At 53.5% G+C, this 15,302-nt stretch overlaps 5 protein-coding genes and 1 non-coding gene across 6 annotated transcripts; 3 read left to right on the forward strand and 3 right to left on the reverse strand.

Moving 5' to 3' along the window:
- The first annotated feature begins 827 nt into the window (after positions 1 to 827).
- BGZ61DRAFT_458235 (uncharacterized protein) lies at positions 828 to 1,619 on the forward strand. The gene has a single exon (XM_046246729.1). The coding sequence runs from the start codon at positions 858 to 860 to the stop codon at positions 1,278 to 1,280; it is 423 nt and encodes a 140-aa protein (XP_046100023.1). The 5' UTR covers positions 828 to 857; the 3' UTR covers positions 1,281 to 1,619.
- A 475-nt stretch (positions 1,620 to 2,094) lies between these two features.
- Positions 2,095 to 2,739, forward strand: BGZ61DRAFT_458238 (uncharacterized protein). Its single transcript, XM_046246730.1, has 2 exons — positions 2,095 to 2,452; positions 2,535 to 2,739. The coding sequence occupies exons 1-2, from the start codon at positions 2,256 to 2,258 to the stop codon at positions 2,557 to 2,559; spliced, it is 222 nt and encodes a 73-aa protein (XP_046100024.1). The 5' UTR covers positions 2,095 to 2,255; the 3' UTR covers positions 2,560 to 2,739.
- On the reverse strand, positions 2,740 to 4,247 carry BGZ61DRAFT_508568 (uncharacterized protein). The gene is made up of 2 exons (XM_046251957.1): positions 4,015 to 4,247; positions 2,740 to 3,960 (listed from the first exon to the last, which is right to left on the reverse strand). Exons 1-2 carry the CDS (start codon positions 4,097 to 4,099, stop codon positions 2,873 to 2,875), a joined length of 1,173 nt encoding a protein of 390 aa, XP_046100025.1. The 5' UTR covers positions 4,100 to 4,247; the 3' UTR covers positions 2,740 to 2,872.
- Positions 4,248 to 4,416: 169 nt separating this feature from the next.
- Positions 4,417 to 7,114, reverse strand: BGZ61DRAFT_427200 (budding site selection protein). Its single transcript, XM_046243693.1, has 6 exons — positions 7,023 to 7,114; positions 6,844 to 6,970; positions 6,666 to 6,796; positions 6,325 to 6,605; positions 5,228 to 6,276; positions 4,417 to 5,179 (listed from the first exon to the last, which is right to left on the reverse strand). The coding sequence occupies exons 1-6, from the start codon at positions 7,043 to 7,045 to the stop codon at positions 4,637 to 4,639; spliced, it is 2,154 nt and encodes a 717-aa protein (XP_046100026.1). The 5' UTR covers positions 7,046 to 7,114; the 3' UTR covers positions 4,417 to 4,636.
- A 275-nt stretch (positions 7,115 to 7,389) lies between these two features.
- On the forward strand, positions 7,390 to 13,848 carry BGZ61DRAFT_99239 (uncharacterized protein). Its single transcript, XM_046257310.1, has 4 exons — positions 7,390 to 7,488; positions 7,541 to 7,615; positions 7,670 to 11,772; positions 11,821 to 13,848. Exons 1-4 carry the CDS (start codon positions 7,486 to 7,488, stop codon positions 13,739 to 13,741), a joined length of 6,102 nt encoding a protein of 2,033 aa, XP_046100027.1. The 5' UTR covers positions 7,390 to 7,485; the 3' UTR covers positions 13,742 to 13,848.
- Positions 13,849 to 14,315: 467 nt separating this feature from the next.
- BGZ61DRAFT_t172 lies at positions 14,316 to 14,402 on the reverse strand. The gene has a single exon. It is a non-coding gene; the product is annotated as a tRNA-Tyr (tRNA).
- Positions 14,403 to 15,302: the final 900 nt, after the last annotated feature.

Here is a 15,302-nt window from a genome sequence, read left to right on the forward strand (position 1 = left end):
GCCGCCGCTTGCCAGCCCTCCACCATCAGTGACACCAACGCTGGGCTGAGACGGCCGCCACGATTAAGCCCGCCATCCCGGCGTACTAGTTACGATGGGGGCGGCGCCACGAGCAAGAGACAATTATGCTCCGGTGAGACGATGGTGTCCAACGTAGTTTGCTTGCCTCTGCCCTAACGGCGGCAATACTGATCTGCCGTAGTGTCGACGGAGATGGGACTCTGCTGGTGTAACATGGGGGATCCGGCAGCAATTCGTCTTGCAGATGTATGCTACCTCAATCGAGATGATTTAGATTTGATGTAGTAGGTCTATCCCGAATACGTGCCTCTCAATTACACTATCTTCGCACTTCAGGACTACTACACTAGTCTGAGTTGGACAGTGGCCTTCCGACTTCCCAGAGAAGCTATCTTAACAGCGGCTAAGTGCCCAAAGGCGACGACGGCGCTGCGATAGTCCTTCTAGCGGGCACTTTTCTCAGCTCACTCATCGGCCTGGGGTCATTGTTTACCATACCATCTGGATAAAAGACTCCGGCGTCACCGCAGGCCAGCGGCCTCATTCGACCGTTTTTCAGCCTTGCTTTACTAGTCAGGGGTAGCCACTCGCTTGTAGTAGTAAGAGACTCTTCCAGACCACTGTTGGTGCTGCGAAAAAGAAGACGGCGTTCAATAGTCTCAACTAGCTTGGTGCTTGATTTGGCTCGCGCATTGGCCTAGGGCGATTGTTGATGATTTCAGCCAGCCATAAAGGAGACCAAGAGTGCACTCTGGGTTTCTTTTCACTCTTCTTTCTCTATTAGTCTTTATTGTTTCCACACCACAGTCGTTTCCAAGAACAACATCAATCTCAAGATGCTTTCCACCAACCTTCTCACTCTCCTCGCCACTGCCGCGCTGGCCATCTCGGGCGTCGCCTCTAGCCCTTGCAGGTCACTCCCCATCTTGGAATCCACCTGCTCCGAGGTGCAGATAAAGAAGCGAATGACTTTGCAACGGGACCAAGTGTGCAGCGGAACCTACCGCCTGACGAACCCGGCCTTCCGGATCGACCGCCAGAAAGGCCTCACCTGGAACGAGTGCGGCGCCTGGTGCAACGACACCAACGGCTGTACCATGATCACATTCGACCACGACAATTACTGCGCCATTTGGCGGGGAACCCACGCTGAGGCGGGCATGTCGGCCGCGAGTCTTGACGGGGAGTACCTCTCTGATCTCAGCTGCTTTACCTGCAGGACCATCCGCAATACCGAGGAGATCCGACGGACTTTCTAGAGTTGACGAGGTGGATAAATTCAGGGCACGAGGGCGCCGGCTGGTGCAAGCAGACTATGGATCGAACCATGCTCACCATCGATGCCGACAATTCTCATAAGATTTACCGGGGACGCCACTCTACGAGGATCTGTTGCCGCAGAGCCTTAACCAAGAGCGACTGTACGACATCGGTTGCTTCAACTGCGGGGCCGTTCCCAGCTCCGTGGAGTAATGTAGGCAATGGAGATGGGATGTCAGGGTCTTAAATACATGGAGGGATCCTTCAATTTACTTGTATAATAATTCTAGCAGATCACTTTTTGTATATACATATTACTCGCTTTACCCAAGCCTCAGCTGAATTAACACATGTATTTAAGTGACGTGTACCGTGTACGATACAATCAGAGGGATATTGTTAAGCTCAAGGCCTACCTCTTTAGACGGAGCAATACAAAAATTAAAAAGAAAGGCCGTCGAACACCACAAATTCCTCTCACACAAATTTCTCTCCTAAGATACTATATTGAGTTGGTGCGGTATTGATGGGCGTCTTGAGGATGGGAGCATGCACCTCGCTGTCGGGTGCAGGGCTAATGTAAATTTATTAGTGGCGCCTCGTCCAAGCAGCCAGCGTTCGGCATTTTCGTTAGAAATGGCACGCAATTATAAGGATTGATTCCTTCAGCCTCCTTGCATATAAGCTAAATAGGTCACACAATAACCCCAAATCGAAACGGATCATCCCCAATACCACGCGAGATTGGCTTCTCAAGTTCGCCCTCCACTCCTGGATGGTGCAAGTGACTGTGCCACTCACACACCGGCTTATACCGCAGCCCTCACCGCCTTTAAAATTCTGCCGGAAATATTTCCCCCCACCGCCATCCATGACCAAGCATTCTTTTCCACCCTCCGCAACCCGCCACCATCGCCAGCCTAAAACCGTCTTCCACCCCAACGCCCTTCCCTCGCAATCCCGCAAATCCAACTATGCCTCGCGAAGAGTACCAGGTCCCTACCGGCGCGTCCGGAGCCCAGCGCGGTGGCACGCGCGACGCCCACGAGTCCCGCGCCGTCATGAGCTACCTGTGCGGCGACTGCGGCGGCAGCGTCACCCTTGGCAAGGACGCCCTTGTCGCGTGCCCGCACTGCGCCGGCCGTGTGCTGTACAAGGAGCGCACGAAGCGGTGAGTTTGTCTGGCTCTGGCGCGCCTTCGCAGAGGTGCGCCCTAGGTTTGGATCGCGTTGCTGACTAGTCTCGATTTCTAGCATGGTCCAGTTCGAGGCGCGATAGGCGATAGGCAACCGACGAGGGAATCATCAACGGAGTAATCGAGGTCTGGGGCGAGGTCCAGATGGGATTTTGGTTTGGAGGCTTTAGGGAGTTTCGGGGTCTGGGATACAGCATGAAAACACGGCGAAAGACAAAGAAACGACATCAACGACAAGCACAAGAGATATCCACGCCGTCCGATTACTCTTTCTTTCTTGACAAAGTTGCCTTCGGTATCTAAATTACAAATAAACTAACCATCCGTTCATCCACTTGATGCAAATATTCCTTCGTGCCCCGGAAACGCCGCTTGTGCTGCCATGTGATAATGCCTTTATTTCTGCGAGTGGAGGTACTTTGCGAAACTCGCATCCGCCATGATGGAGTCGTCGTTGTCTCCTAGGGCGGTCTGGTATCTCGACTGGAGGCTCTCCTTGATGGCTTCCTCATCCGAGTCCTCATCGTCATCGTCGCTTACAACGTCGACGTCGTCGTCGTCGTCCACCTTGGGTGGTGCTTGCGGCCCGGCGACTGACATTCCCTTCATCATCTTGTCCAACTCTTTTTCTCGGGACTCCTTCTTCGACTTCTCTCGCTCCGCTCTCCTCCTCTCGAGTTCGGGTTGATAGTCTCGTAAGAACTCCTGCTTCTTCTCCTCCACGGCCTCGAAGAACTCGTCCACACCGGTGCCGAGCCGTGAGCTCACACCGACGACACTGAGGTGCGCATAGAACTCCTCCAGCATCAGACTCATCGAGTTGAGCAAGCTGCCCATGTATCCACTGCCACCATGGCCACCACCCTCCACACCGCCTCCATCGCCGGCATCCTCGTCTCGCTGCAGGGCCGCCTGGAAAGCCTCAAAGTCGGTCATCCACTCCTTGGCGAATGCGGCATCCTTGACGTCAGTCTTGTTGAAGACAAGGATCATGGGCAGCTTGGTCTTGTACAGGATGGAGCAGGCGTAGAGCATGTTGGACATGAAGGTCGACGTCGACGAGGTACGGGGGGTATCGATGATGTAGGCGATGACAGTAGGGAAGGAGGACGCGAGAGACTCGAGCAAGATGGTTCCGGAAGCAGACCACACGAAAACCTCAATCTGGCCGGGCGTGTCCACCAAGATGCGGTCGATGGGCGCGCGGTCGGGCTTCTCGGGGTCGGGCTTGGCGCGCTTCTCCAGCAGGCCGACGATCTGGTCGACCTTTGTAGCGAAGAGGTTGAGCGACGTCAGGATGCCGCCGTTGGGGCCGAGGTTGTACTGCTTCATGACCTCCTCGTAGTTGACGGAATCGCGGATGTCGATGTTGGACTCGAAGGGGACGGAGATGACGGCCGGGTCGAGGTTGATGACGTACGGAGGAGTCTGCTTCTCGTGGAGATGGGCGTTGATTCGGCGCATGAAGGTCGTCTTGCCGGATCCTGAACGAACGGGTTAGAATCGCGAGAGCTGGACGCGGTGCAAAGGAAGCTTGCCTGCCATGCCAACACAGACAATGGCGACGGGCGGCGACGAGGCATCGCCAGCGACGGGGGCTTCGGCGGTGGAAGAAGAAGCCATCGCGAATCTATGGCCTGCGCTGAGCAGCAACGGAGATTCTAGTTTGATTCAACAGACCGGTGGCGGGCCAAGACAAGAATCCTGGCTGGGCGAGTGCTGTTGTGAATGAAAATGTGCTGGAATTGGCCAGGCCAAAAATTTGGTCAAGAGGTCCCAGTTGTCGATGCCCCGCGCGGGGTCTTCCGCTGCCCGTTAGTGGCCGCCGGTAGTGCGTCAGCGATGGTCGGAGAGTTGCTGAATAAGCCCGCTCGACCCTGACTTATCACCATCCACTCTGCCATCACAACTTCAAACCTGGCATCAAAGGGCTCTCGTTTCCATTCGAAGATGAGGGTGTATTAGTTTTAAATTCGAGTATGTTTGCTCCCGGAAGACAAAGCCAGTTGCCGGGCCTGCTACACCACGTATTTCCCTAGTATTTCCCTTACACCTCGCTCATACATCTATCCACTTTCACTTGTAAGCCAGCACTTCTTCATTCTCCAACCCCCTAGATCTGTTCGATCCCGACGTCGCCTTTCCGTCGCCATTTTCGACCTAACCGTCAGTTCCGCTGCTTCGGAACGTCGCGCACAACGCCGCATAGTGATGCGTCAAGTCCAGCACGTTCTGCGGCAGGCTTGTCGCCTGGATGATGCTTCGGACCTTGACCGCTCCCTCGTCCTCAATAAGGGTGCGGATGGTGTGTAGCAGCTCGGGGCTGAACTCGCTGTACCATCTGTACTGCCATGTTACAAGACGGATGACAGATGCCACCGTCTCCCGAGTGCTCTTAGTCGTCTCGAACACGCGCAGAATACCCGCCAGAGCCTTGGGGCTAAAGCGCAGCGACAGGCACGCACGGTAGGCCTCGATAGCCTCATCAGTGTGCTGGAGGCGCTCAGCGAGAGCACCTAGGATTTCCCACTCCTCGGCCGACTTCTTATACTGCATCTGCTGGGCGCGATACTGGGCCATCTGAGTTCGCCAAATAGTGTAGACTCGGAGGTCCTCATAAAGAACCATGAATAAGCTGTCCAACCAGCGCTCGCAGAGTCGCTTAGTGTTGAGCTTCGACAAGTGATCGTCGTTCTTGGTTGCCTGCAACTCAGTTAGTTCATGAGTCAACGTGTCCATCATTCAACTTACACTCTCAGGATCAGACTTGATCTCGCCTGGGTCGATTGTGTTCGAGGGCTTCTCGACGCCGTTCTCCTGACCATCGATTGGCAGGGTCTCGGCAGGGGCATCAATCTTGACAACTGGCTCGGTTTCGGCAGGCGACTCGGTCTCGGCAGGTGATTTTGCCTCGTCTGGCTTCTCTGGTGTCTTGGGCTTCTCTTCGTTCTCCGATGATTCCTCGCCGTTGGTAGGCTTGTCGGGCGAACCGTGAAGGGCGTCGGTGCTGGGGTTTCGGTTTGCGGAAGCTGGCTGAGTGGCTTCCTGCTTCTCTGTTCGGTATTCATCCTCCATGACGAACACATTGCTGCGGATCTTTAGGAGCTGGTCCCAGCCAATCTTGGCGGTCATCTCCGTCAAAATATCATACGCCTTCTTGAAGGTGCCGCGGTACGCTGCTGCACGCAGGTTCAACAGGCTGGGGTCGACGTGCTCTGAGTATCGAGACTCAGGCTCACTATCAATCTCGTCCAGCCGGGTTTCGGGCAACGTCGGTAAGTGGACTTCCTTCGGCTCTGGCATTAGAGGGGTGTCCTTGTCCTGGTAGGTGAACATGGGGCAAGAGTTGAGAATGGTAAGAGCGTTGTCCCAATCCTCCATTGCAACATAGACTTGGGCCAAACGAGCCCAGGTGCCGAATTCAGTCGGGGCGGCGACAGTGCCTCGGTCAGCACAGCCAAGAGCCAGCTTCAATCTCTCTTCCCTGCCTTCGGGAGTAGGCGCACCATTGGCCTTCTTGAGCAAGAACTCAGCTTGTGTGTCAAGCATGACATAGTCCATGGGTGTTTCCTTGAGAGCCTGGTACAGAGTTCGGACACCTGAAACCTCTTCATTCCCCATGAACATGACCTTTGCTAGCAAAGACGACACCTCGACGCTCTGGGTTCGGAGCTTCTCAAACAAGTTGATGCCGGAAGCATAACGGCCGGTCGTCTCGAGGTACTTGAGGAGGCCAGTGGTCAAATGGTTGGACACGTTGGTAGGCACTTGAACCACCGAATCGGATCCCAACTGCCATCCTGGGTCGAGTTAGTACATGTAGGCGCTGTTGCTGACAGGTGGCATACCCTTAAAGAACAGCTGCTCAGCAGCATGGAGGAACCGATGTTCAGTCTCAGTGTTAGTGACAGGATTGAATCTTCGAACGCCCATGATTTTTCGGATGGTATCGCCGCTGCCGTCATCAGCGTAGGAGTATGCCCGTAAAACACTGCAGAGATAGGTCTCTAGCCAGAGATCCTCTGAAGCCTTCCTCTTCTCGCCTCGCTCGTCGACGCAGTAGCTCTCGACGGTTCCTGGGATCGAAACGTGGACGCGCATATCCAGGCGTGAGAATGCATTGTAACAGCTTCATTCGAGTTAGCCCATCTTGTCCGCAACATGAGCATGGGGACGGCGGGGTAGCTACCAGTACAGCCCTTCGTCGATCTTGTTGGTCGCGTTGGGGCCATGCTCCTTGTAGGTCAAGGTGTTGATGTAGGCAGCCAAACTCGCCGAGGACGAGGCATCGACTCCGGTGACATGGTGGTAGACGCCGAGCTGACAGTTGTTAGTATTCCGCCTCGATTGCTCATCGGTGTAGGTACCTGTCTCGTCGGGTTTCGGATCTGGTGCTTCAGGAGGTGGACAAGATCGGGGGGGCCGAGTTCTCGGAGGGCGTTGAGCGATTCAGTTCGGGCGTCAATTGATTCGTGGAGAATCTCCTCGGTGATCCTAGATCGGGTTAATCCATCGTCCTCACGGGTGCGTCTCATGTTGCGCTCACTCAGGCACCGCTGGCGCGACCATGGCGGCGGTAGGCTGCCTCGTCGGGGCCGGTGTGCAGGAGCAGGGGACCGCTGTAGAACCAGAGCCACCGAGAAGGCTGCGGAGAGTGAATCGAGCGCCGCGGCGACAGAAGTCGACAGTTGCGGATTCGCCGGCGTTGGTGGTGGAGCTGGAATTGGATGGTCGTGCCGGCGGAAGCTTCCCCTAAGATCTGGCTTGATAGCTGGAGCTAAAGGTCAAGGGCCGCGCGACGATACGTGCAGCCTTATGCTGCGCCACACCCCACGTGCCCCTTTTGCGCCGTGGCTTGACGAGGCTGACGGCCGCGTCCAGAACGCGGTTCCAAGCTTAATGGGTGCCAACGAAACGTAGCAGCTCTAAACACCAACGCCGAGTGGAAGTTACAATTCATCGCAGGTCCGAATGTCGGCCCCTGTACCGGTCATCCTATAGCTGCAACGATGGTAATGTCTTTGCGATTGTCACAGCGGTGCTTGTACTGATGACAGGATGCAGCCGGCTTTCCAAGCCATCAACCTCGAGCCGGAGGAGAACATCGACGAGCAGATTGACACCAGCAGGGAGCTTCATGTTCGTCTCCCGCGCCGGAATTCTCTGCGCGCCGGAAAACTGACTTTGTTCTAGGTTGATGAAGCCCTCAAACGGTTCCAAAATGCCCTGAAGCTCCATGCGCAGGGCGCTCGATCGCGCGACGCCGCTGGTGCCGCCTACGACGAACTGTTCGAATCCGAGATCTTCAAGTACCGCGAAGCGAAAACCGACTACGAGAGAGCAGAGCGACAAGCCGATGGCCAGCCCGAGGTCTCCGTCCTAGACTCCTTCGCCGGGGAGCTAGACGCTGATGCTGGAGGTGCGGATGGCGTGGCAGCGAGCCTTTCCCAAGCATTGTACCTCTCCTACAAGAATTACGGCCAGTTCTTTGTCGACAAGTTTAAGGATAAGCTGAACTCAGACCCAGCTTGGAGGACGAAATCCCGAATCGACTACAAGAACGACAATGGTCGCAAGGTCCTGGACAGTTGGGCGGCTGCCCTGGACCAAGATCCTTCCGACCCAGAGCTCTGGAGACGAGCCGCCCGTTTCGCTGCATCGATGAACAGCGGAAGAATCAAGCGATACTGTTTGGAGTCCGCGGTGGAATTGGATGACGACCCGGCTGTCGTGGAGGTTGGTCCTCCCTCTTTGGCTGAAGGGCTGGCAGGTGAGCAGCTGAAGGACCAGCTCCGTCTTCTTGATGATGAGGTTGCCATGTCACACCCCATGATGGTGCCGTGGATGTCGAAGAAGATGCCAGCCCTGCTCAAGCGCCATCTCGACCCGATTCCGTTCCTTCCCGATCCTACAAAGTCCTTGGAGCCTCCTGCAGTCAGCCCTGCTCCAAGTGAGATTTTTGAGGATGCTGAAGAAGTCCCTGCGGAGACCTCGGGCCGCAAGAATTCCGTTAGATCCGTGTTATCCTGGCCCGGACTTGGGGCGGAGCTGATAAATTGTCTCGAGAATGTGGCTGGGGCCTTTGATGCGTGTGACAACATTGTCCGAAGCTCTCTGGAGGATGTGGAAATGGGATCACCCTCAACTGAGCCCGAGACTGCAAGCCCTGAGGCTCAAACCAACAGCGAGAAACCTCCCGAGGAAGACTCCGCAGCGGGCGAGGGAGAGGGCAACGAGACGACGGTCCCTTCGAACGAGGCAACGAAAGTCCCTTCAAACGAGGAAACACAAGACCCATCGAATGAAGAAACGAAGGACACCCCAAATGACAAGGAGGCATCTGATAGCCCCGTGGAAGGCCAGAAAGCAGCTGAAGGTCCATCGAAGGACCGCAGCATATCCCTGCCCACTAGAAAACGATCGCAATCGACAGCTGGACTACCAGACGGAACCGAGGAAGAGAATACAGCCGAGAAGCGAAGCAAACGTGTTCGACGAAGAGAAACTCTCCAGGCCGAGGAGGTAGCTGACCAAAGCACACTGGTTGCGACTCAATTGCAGCCGTACCAGGGTGCCGACCAGAATCTGTTCCAGATGACAAAGAGCATCCTCGAAAATCTCGGTGTGGAAGACAAGACAACGTTGGAGCATATCAACGAAATCTTGGACTCGTGTGCGACCGAAGATCGACCAGGAAAAGTTACTCCTCCCGCAGCAAAGGATCTTCGAAGCGTCCTCGTTGAGTTCAAGGAGGGAGTGGCCAGGGCTTTACTCAGTAAGAATGAGCAGGCTAGTCTTGGTTTGTCTTCCTTCCTAGAGCACGCCAAAACAGGTTCGCAAGACCAGACATCCACTATGCCCTTCAATGAGGCCCAGGGTCTCAAGGCCTTTGCGAAGAAGATCCACCGATACCGTTCTTGGATGACTGGCGAGGACATCGCTTTCGAATGGGTCCGAGCCATTAGCGAGAGCTACGCGACAGCGAAATGGTCCGACAATATGAAAACATCCGTGGTTCAAATGCTCAATCGTGTGGACTCGGCGTTGTATCAACGGGTCACGGATGAGTTGGAACTCGCAGTTGGGTCTACTGAGAGGCTTCTTGAGCTCGAGAATATTGTCCCCATGATGTTCGAGTTGCATCTTGACATTTATGAACGAATCACCAACCCTAACAGCGTAGTGAACTATGCAACGCGGACTTCTACCAAGGATCGACTTGAGAGATGGCTAGATGTCGCCTCAGCGTATGTGCGTTACCTGGACCGTCCTTCAGATGATCCCCTCACGGCTCGATTTCTATGGGCATCTGTGCTTGCTTCGTCGCTCTCGGCAAACCCCGTGCGGGAGCATATCCTTCTCATGTGGACATCTGTTCGGGACTTCTTGTCCGACGAAAAGGTTCCTACCATTACTCTGCCCAACAACGTGGTCATGCCAACGATCTCCTCTGCTGCTGCCGATCGAGAAATCTCCAAGTTGACGACGATGGACTTCTTCCTTGGCCTCTTCCAGGACGATATGGAGAATCCAGTCCATGTCATTGAGACCCTTGAACCTGTCCTCAACCCGACGTCTGTCTACGCCCGCGCCCAGGACTCGGAAGCTGCGGCAACTGGTGAAGATGACTCTGAGTCAACAACAGACCAGAGCAACCAACCAGTGTCTGACTGCGCAAGCCAGGGATTACAGGATCTGTGGAAATTCCTCCTCAACAGCAGCACAGAACTGCGACTCTTCCTGTGGTCGCGACTGGGAGACGCGTACGATGCCATTGGGTATGCAACCAAGAAATTCTCATGCCAACTTAAAAGCATCGAGATGATTGTCTCCGATCTCGAAAGTGAGACGTATTCCAAGACGCTGGTGGATTCCCGAAAGCTTCTCTTTATGAGAACACTCAAGTCCTTGGATGAGCTGCTGATTCAGGCCCTATCGCTGGCTTTGAATGAGCACAGTTCTTTCGACATCATCGATGATGACCACATCAAGTCCTCATCTGCGGCAATTGCAAAGATCAGCTGTTTACTCCACGTTGCAGCTCTGTGCGAGGATGAGATTCGGATCGGAATCAGACCTGCGCCATCCGGAAATGCAGCAAGCAATGCTGCCTTCCAGTCCCTGCGAAACAAGCTACGAGAAATGCAAGTTCGAGCATGGTCCCTCCAGTACACGATCTTCAAGGTGGCCATCACGGAACAGAACTCGATCATCTCGCGGGAGAATGACTTGGCGGACTATCTCGCAGCGGTGCACCAAGTCATTGGCATTCGCAAGTTCTGTAAAGCGTCGAACAAGATCTTCCTCAAGATGATGCGTGTTGAGCTTCTTAAGCTGAAGAACATCGAGAACTGGGAAGATTATCTAGCACAGGTGCTCTACGATCTCCACGGTTTGAAGCTTGGTGCTGGAGTTTGGGAAATCCAGGACCACGCTTGCCCAGCTGAGAAGCTGGAGAAGCGCCAGACTATGCAATTGGTCGAGAGAGTCACCATCCTCGCTAATCGCATGCCGATGAAGGATCTCCTCAAATCTGATCTCAAGACGACAATCGACCACATGCAGCAAACTGTTGGACAAACGAAGTCAACTCCGCAAATGACCCACAACTTGCGCAACTTTACCGAGTTTCTTAAGAGGCCGATTCATCCGCTCCGACTGTACCAGGCTCTTGTTGGAGGTGTGTCTGTTGATGCAGTATCCGTCAATACACCAGAAACTACGCTTGCCAGGCATGGCTGGTTCTTTTTACTGGGTATGATGGCCTTGACGAAGTTCAAAGGAGTCGACTTGAACCGTCGACAGACCCCTGGTGCCACGGATGACTTGCGAATTGGCGCGACCTTCTTGAGGCTCCAGTTGCAGTTTACTGCGGACAAGTGGGATGCCTGGTTCCGCTTGGCCGAGTGCTTCGACTACGAACTTGACGAGGCTGTTCTGTGGACTGCGGACAAGATGAACAAGGATCGTGGGGAGCTTGTTAAGTTCCAGCGCAACGCCATTCACTGCTACACGCTCGCCCTCTCCCACTCACGAAACATGGACGTCGATACTCATGACGGAGACCCCCTGCATGATCTCTATCACAAGTTTGCCATGCGACTGTATGCGTCAAGTCGAGAACCCTTTGCCATGGAGCCTTTTATCCATGCCGAGCAAGAAAGGTTCTTTATTGAGAGCATGGGAGCCGGCACCTTCAAGCGAATTCTACACGACCAAATGACGGAATACAAGGTCTGGAAGTTTGCAGCCAAGTTGTTCAGGATGGCCATGGAGCGAAAGCCTGACAACTGGAAGTGAGTACTCACCTGAAATTAACAGATGACGGGACTAACAACGTATAGGAACCCCTACATGCTTGCCAAGTGCTACTGGAAAATGTACCAAACTCCTGAAGAGAAGCTCGATCATAAAGATGTGCGAACCAAGGTCAGCATGGGACTGCTCTTGAGTACCCTGAAGAAGGCTGTAGAAGTCGCCTACAGCGCTCGAAAGTCCAGGAGCAGTGAGCCAATCTTTGAACCGCACTACAAGATTGTTTCTATCCTGCACAAGCTGGTCATGCGGAAAGAGTTGACGTCTGTTGACGCGGCTGCGATTCTCTCGGACCAACCATTTGGCCTTGTTGTCCACCCAGATGATCACTTTGCTTCCTTCACCGAGCCAGAGGATTGGGAGGAGTACATCATCCGCAACCTGTCGAAACTGAGAGACAAGGACAAGTCCAATTGGCAGCACCGAATCATCATGCGGCACGCGAAGATCCTGTTTGATGAGGGGACTTCGCTGCAAGGCTCCGATAGCAACGTTGAAGCCAGGGCAGCCTTTGCCATTCTCCGGGAAAGCATGGTGACCAAGACCATGGTGATGAATGTCTGGAAATGCGACGCCGAGCGACCGGGTCGTCATCATGTCTACACCGAACAATACGTCCGCTTCATGACCAGGCTGCTCGTCATCATGTCTGACCTCAGCAACATGGAACAGCTCCTGAGGCGACTGCGTAAAAAGGGTGCCGACTTTTACCACTTCGTCGATTTGTGGCAGTCGTGCTGTGTGGCATACCTGAAGCTCCTCCGACAAGGCTACCATGTCGCTCCGGTGCTGGATGACACGTTCAAGACGATGTCGAGCGAGGAGTTTGACATTGTCAGCGAAAGGATCTCGGAATGGGCAGCCACCGATGGCATCGAGGTCCCAGTGTTCAACTGTATGAAGGATGCTATCGAGCTGAAGAAGCTCAACGCCAACCTTATGAAGGTCACACCAATTGATGACCTTCTCAACGACTGCTACTCGAAGATTTATCTCGAGGTAGCCAAGACCCTGCCTGGTCCCGAGCCTAGTAAGATCATCGAGGAGCGCAACAACGCTAAGGAAGCTGCCGCTCAGCTCGAGGCCGCCGCGCAGGCAGAGGCTGCCGCACAGGCGGAGGCGAAAGCAGCCAGCTCGCTCAGTAACCTTCTCAATCCATCCAATGGACAAGAAAGCGTTACCGGCACCGCAACACCAATGGAAGTTGAGAAGCAAGAAGCAGCGCCCCGTCCAAGAAAGGCCGGTGTCCGAAGGCCTGATATCCTACGAAAGGCAGAGCAAGCTGTGGTTCGGGCCTTGGAGGCTCCCAAGGCGAGCAAGAGCCGGGTCGGCAGCGTATCGAGTAGCAAGCATGGAAGCCACACGCCCAACCCGCCTGTTAGCGAAGCTGGTAGTGATGATGATGGGCCTGATGCACAAGTTAGACGAGAAGCTGGGGAAGATGCCGACATGAAGGATGCTGAAGAGCGTGAAGAAGGTGCTGAGGAGGAGGGTGCTGAAGATGAGGGCGCCGATGAAGAGGGTGCTGAGGAAGAAGGTGCTGAAGAAGAAGCTGGCGATGAGAAAGCCACCGAGAAAGAGGAAGCCGAGAGTGAACGGGCCAGCATTCACGACTTCGCAGACGACGAGAGCGATTTGAGCGATTTGAGCGATGCACCAGAGGGATACGATGAGGAAATGCCTCCAGGACTCATGTTCCCCAACCTTGGTCGCTCTCCCGAAAGTGGAGACTCCAGCGGTGAAGATGCCGACAGCGAGAGCGAGGGTGACGATGAGGCGGAGGAGAGTGACGGGGAAGAGGACGGCGACGAAGCCGAAGAAGCTGAAGAGGGCGAAGAGGATGATGAAGAAGAAATAGACCTCGGCCACGAAGACACTGAGATGGCGGATGCAGACGATGAGGCGACAGCGCTCGCGACCCCGGAGGGATCGCCAGGGCCAGAAGCGTAGGGCGCCTGGAGTTCGAGGCCAAGGTCGGGGGTTCGCAGATGGGTATGATTGTACAATAATGAGGCTAGCTATATCTACGGTGGGAGTTTTAGAAGGTTAACGGGATATTTATTTGATGGTCAACACGGTCACACGATGTGCCCGTGTTGGTCGTCCTTAAGTTATATTATGGGCTATCCTGTTGTATTAATTCGTCAAGAACAACGAATCAAGAATGTTTTGCCCATACGTATCGCGGTGGATTTGTCGAAAGAGACAAACGTTTGACAGGTGTGGAAGCATGGGTCAAGCGGGCGAGGTGTCTCAGATTGGTGTCTCACAAACCCAATCAGGTAAACCCCCCATGCGCATTTTGGGGAGTCAATTCTCTTTGCAAACCGCCTAAATGCTACGAAACCTAGCCGCCAATTATAGCGCAAGGCTTTGCCCTCGATCGCGTTCAACTCCTTTAACATATTTACGACCCGGGGCCAGATCATCTCCATCAACCAGGAATAGGAAAAGAAAGTAAATCCCAGATGAGCAAAAAGAACAGGAACAAGATATTCTTGGGAAAGGCAAAAAGAATGAACAATCCCCGAGACCTGGCTCGAACAGGTGACCTTTCGGTAACGAAGGTGGCAGTTACAGCCGAACGCTCTTCCAGCTGAGCTACTCGGGGAGTATTTCTGGTTGATGAATTCCGGCGATTCTTTTGTGGATCATGAATGGGTAGCACGGCAAGACCAGAAAGAATAAGATGACAAGTTGACCAGAACGCAAGTTCCCATCCCTTTCCAACATCGATATCAATAAAGCACTTGTATAATAAGTTAAGGGGCTTATTTCACTATTAAAGGCATAATAAATATTATTACTCTGTAGGTATAAAAACGGAGTCTCGTAGACAGTTACAAAATAAAACAACTCTACATTTAGATGGATAGATAGCATCTTAAGACGAACATTAGATATATCTTTGATACCAACTAGCCGTGGGGGAAGCCCTTGTATATTTATGTCCAGTGTGCATTGAATGAATGCTTTCTCCTCTATTTCTGCCAACAGAAGCAATACATAGCATGTTTTGACCTTTCAGCGTATTCCTTTCATTCTAGAGTGGAGTGTTTATTCACCGTTATTATATATCTCAGCAGCTGTGCAACCGATGTTAATCTGATGGCACTCGCGGCTCAGTGGAGGTGGTTATTATCTGGCTGGATAGAGCCGAGAGCAAGCCGGCCTCCGCTAGAGCTACACAGTTCCTACCCTAAATACCGTGAATACTCTAGATAATAGTACTGGTTAAAAAGAGTAAGAGTCAGAAAAACCAGCTTAGCAGCTTTCCGGCAGGGAAGCTTTTTAGAAGAACGGATAGTCTCGGTGGCAAGGCGGTTCTACCCGTTTAGGTTTAAATAGACCTTGTATTATTTATTGTAGAAGTGTAGATTCAATATGAACTCAGAATGTCAAGAATAAGTGCGGAGGTCGCTTGCAGTAATAATTGCTCAATTTAGGGGCTAGTGGCAAGTGATGTGAGTGAAAACCCGATGTTACCATAAGCGAGTTGTGCTAAGAGTTC

This window comes from Ilyonectria robusta, assembly GCF_021365365.1.
Source record: "Ilyonectria robusta strain PMI_751 chromosome Unknown BGZ61scaffold_20, whole genome shotgun sequence".
Classification (NCBI taxonomy): Eukaryota; Fungi; Ascomycota; class Sordariomycetes; order Hypocreales; family Nectriaceae; genus Ilyonectria; species Ilyonectria robusta.

Bases quoted from the DNA above. Each gene is read 5' to 3' on its own strand.
- BGZ61DRAFT_99239 (XM_046257310.1), top strand. The intron at 7,616-7,669 runs GTTCGTCTCCCG...ACTTTGTTCTAG, and splicing joins ACACCAGCAGGGAGCTTCAT to GTTGATGAAGCCCTCAAACG. The intron at 11,773-11,820 runs GTGAGTACTCAC...AACAACGTATAG, and splicing joins CGAAAGCCTGACAACTGGAA to GAACCCCTACATGCTTGCCA.
- BGZ61DRAFT_458238 (XM_046246730.1), top strand. From the start codon at position 2,256: ATGCCTCGCGAAGAGTACCAGGTCCCTACCGGCGCGTCCGGAGCCCAG. The intron at 2,453-2,534 runs GTGAGTTTGTCT...CTCGATTTCTAG, and splicing joins TACAAGGAGCGCACGAAGCG to CATGGTCCAGTTCGAGGCGC.
- BGZ61DRAFT_427200 (XM_046243693.1), bottom strand. From the start codon at position 7,045: ATGGTCGCGCCAGCGGTGCCTGA. The intron at 6,797-6,843 runs GTACCTACACCG...AACAACTGTCAG, and splicing joins TCCGAAACCCGACGAGACAG to CTCGGCGTCTACCACCATGT. The intron at 5,180-5,227 runs GTAAGTTGAATG...ACTGAGTTGCAG, and splicing joins TCAAGTCTGATCCTGAGAGT to GCAACCAAGAACGACGATCA.
- BGZ61DRAFT_458235 (XM_046246729.1), top strand. From the start codon at position 858: ATGCTTTCCACCAACCTTCTCACTCTCCTCGCCACTGCCGCGCTGGCC.
- BGZ61DRAFT_508568 (XM_046251957.1), bottom strand. From the start codon at position 4,099: ATGGCTTCTTCTTCCACCGCCGAAGCCCCCGTCGCTGGCGATGCCTCG. The intron at 3,961-4,014 runs GCAAGCTTCCTT...CCGTTCGTTCAG, and splicing joins TGTCTGTGTTGGCATGGCAG to GATCCGGCAAGACGACCTTC.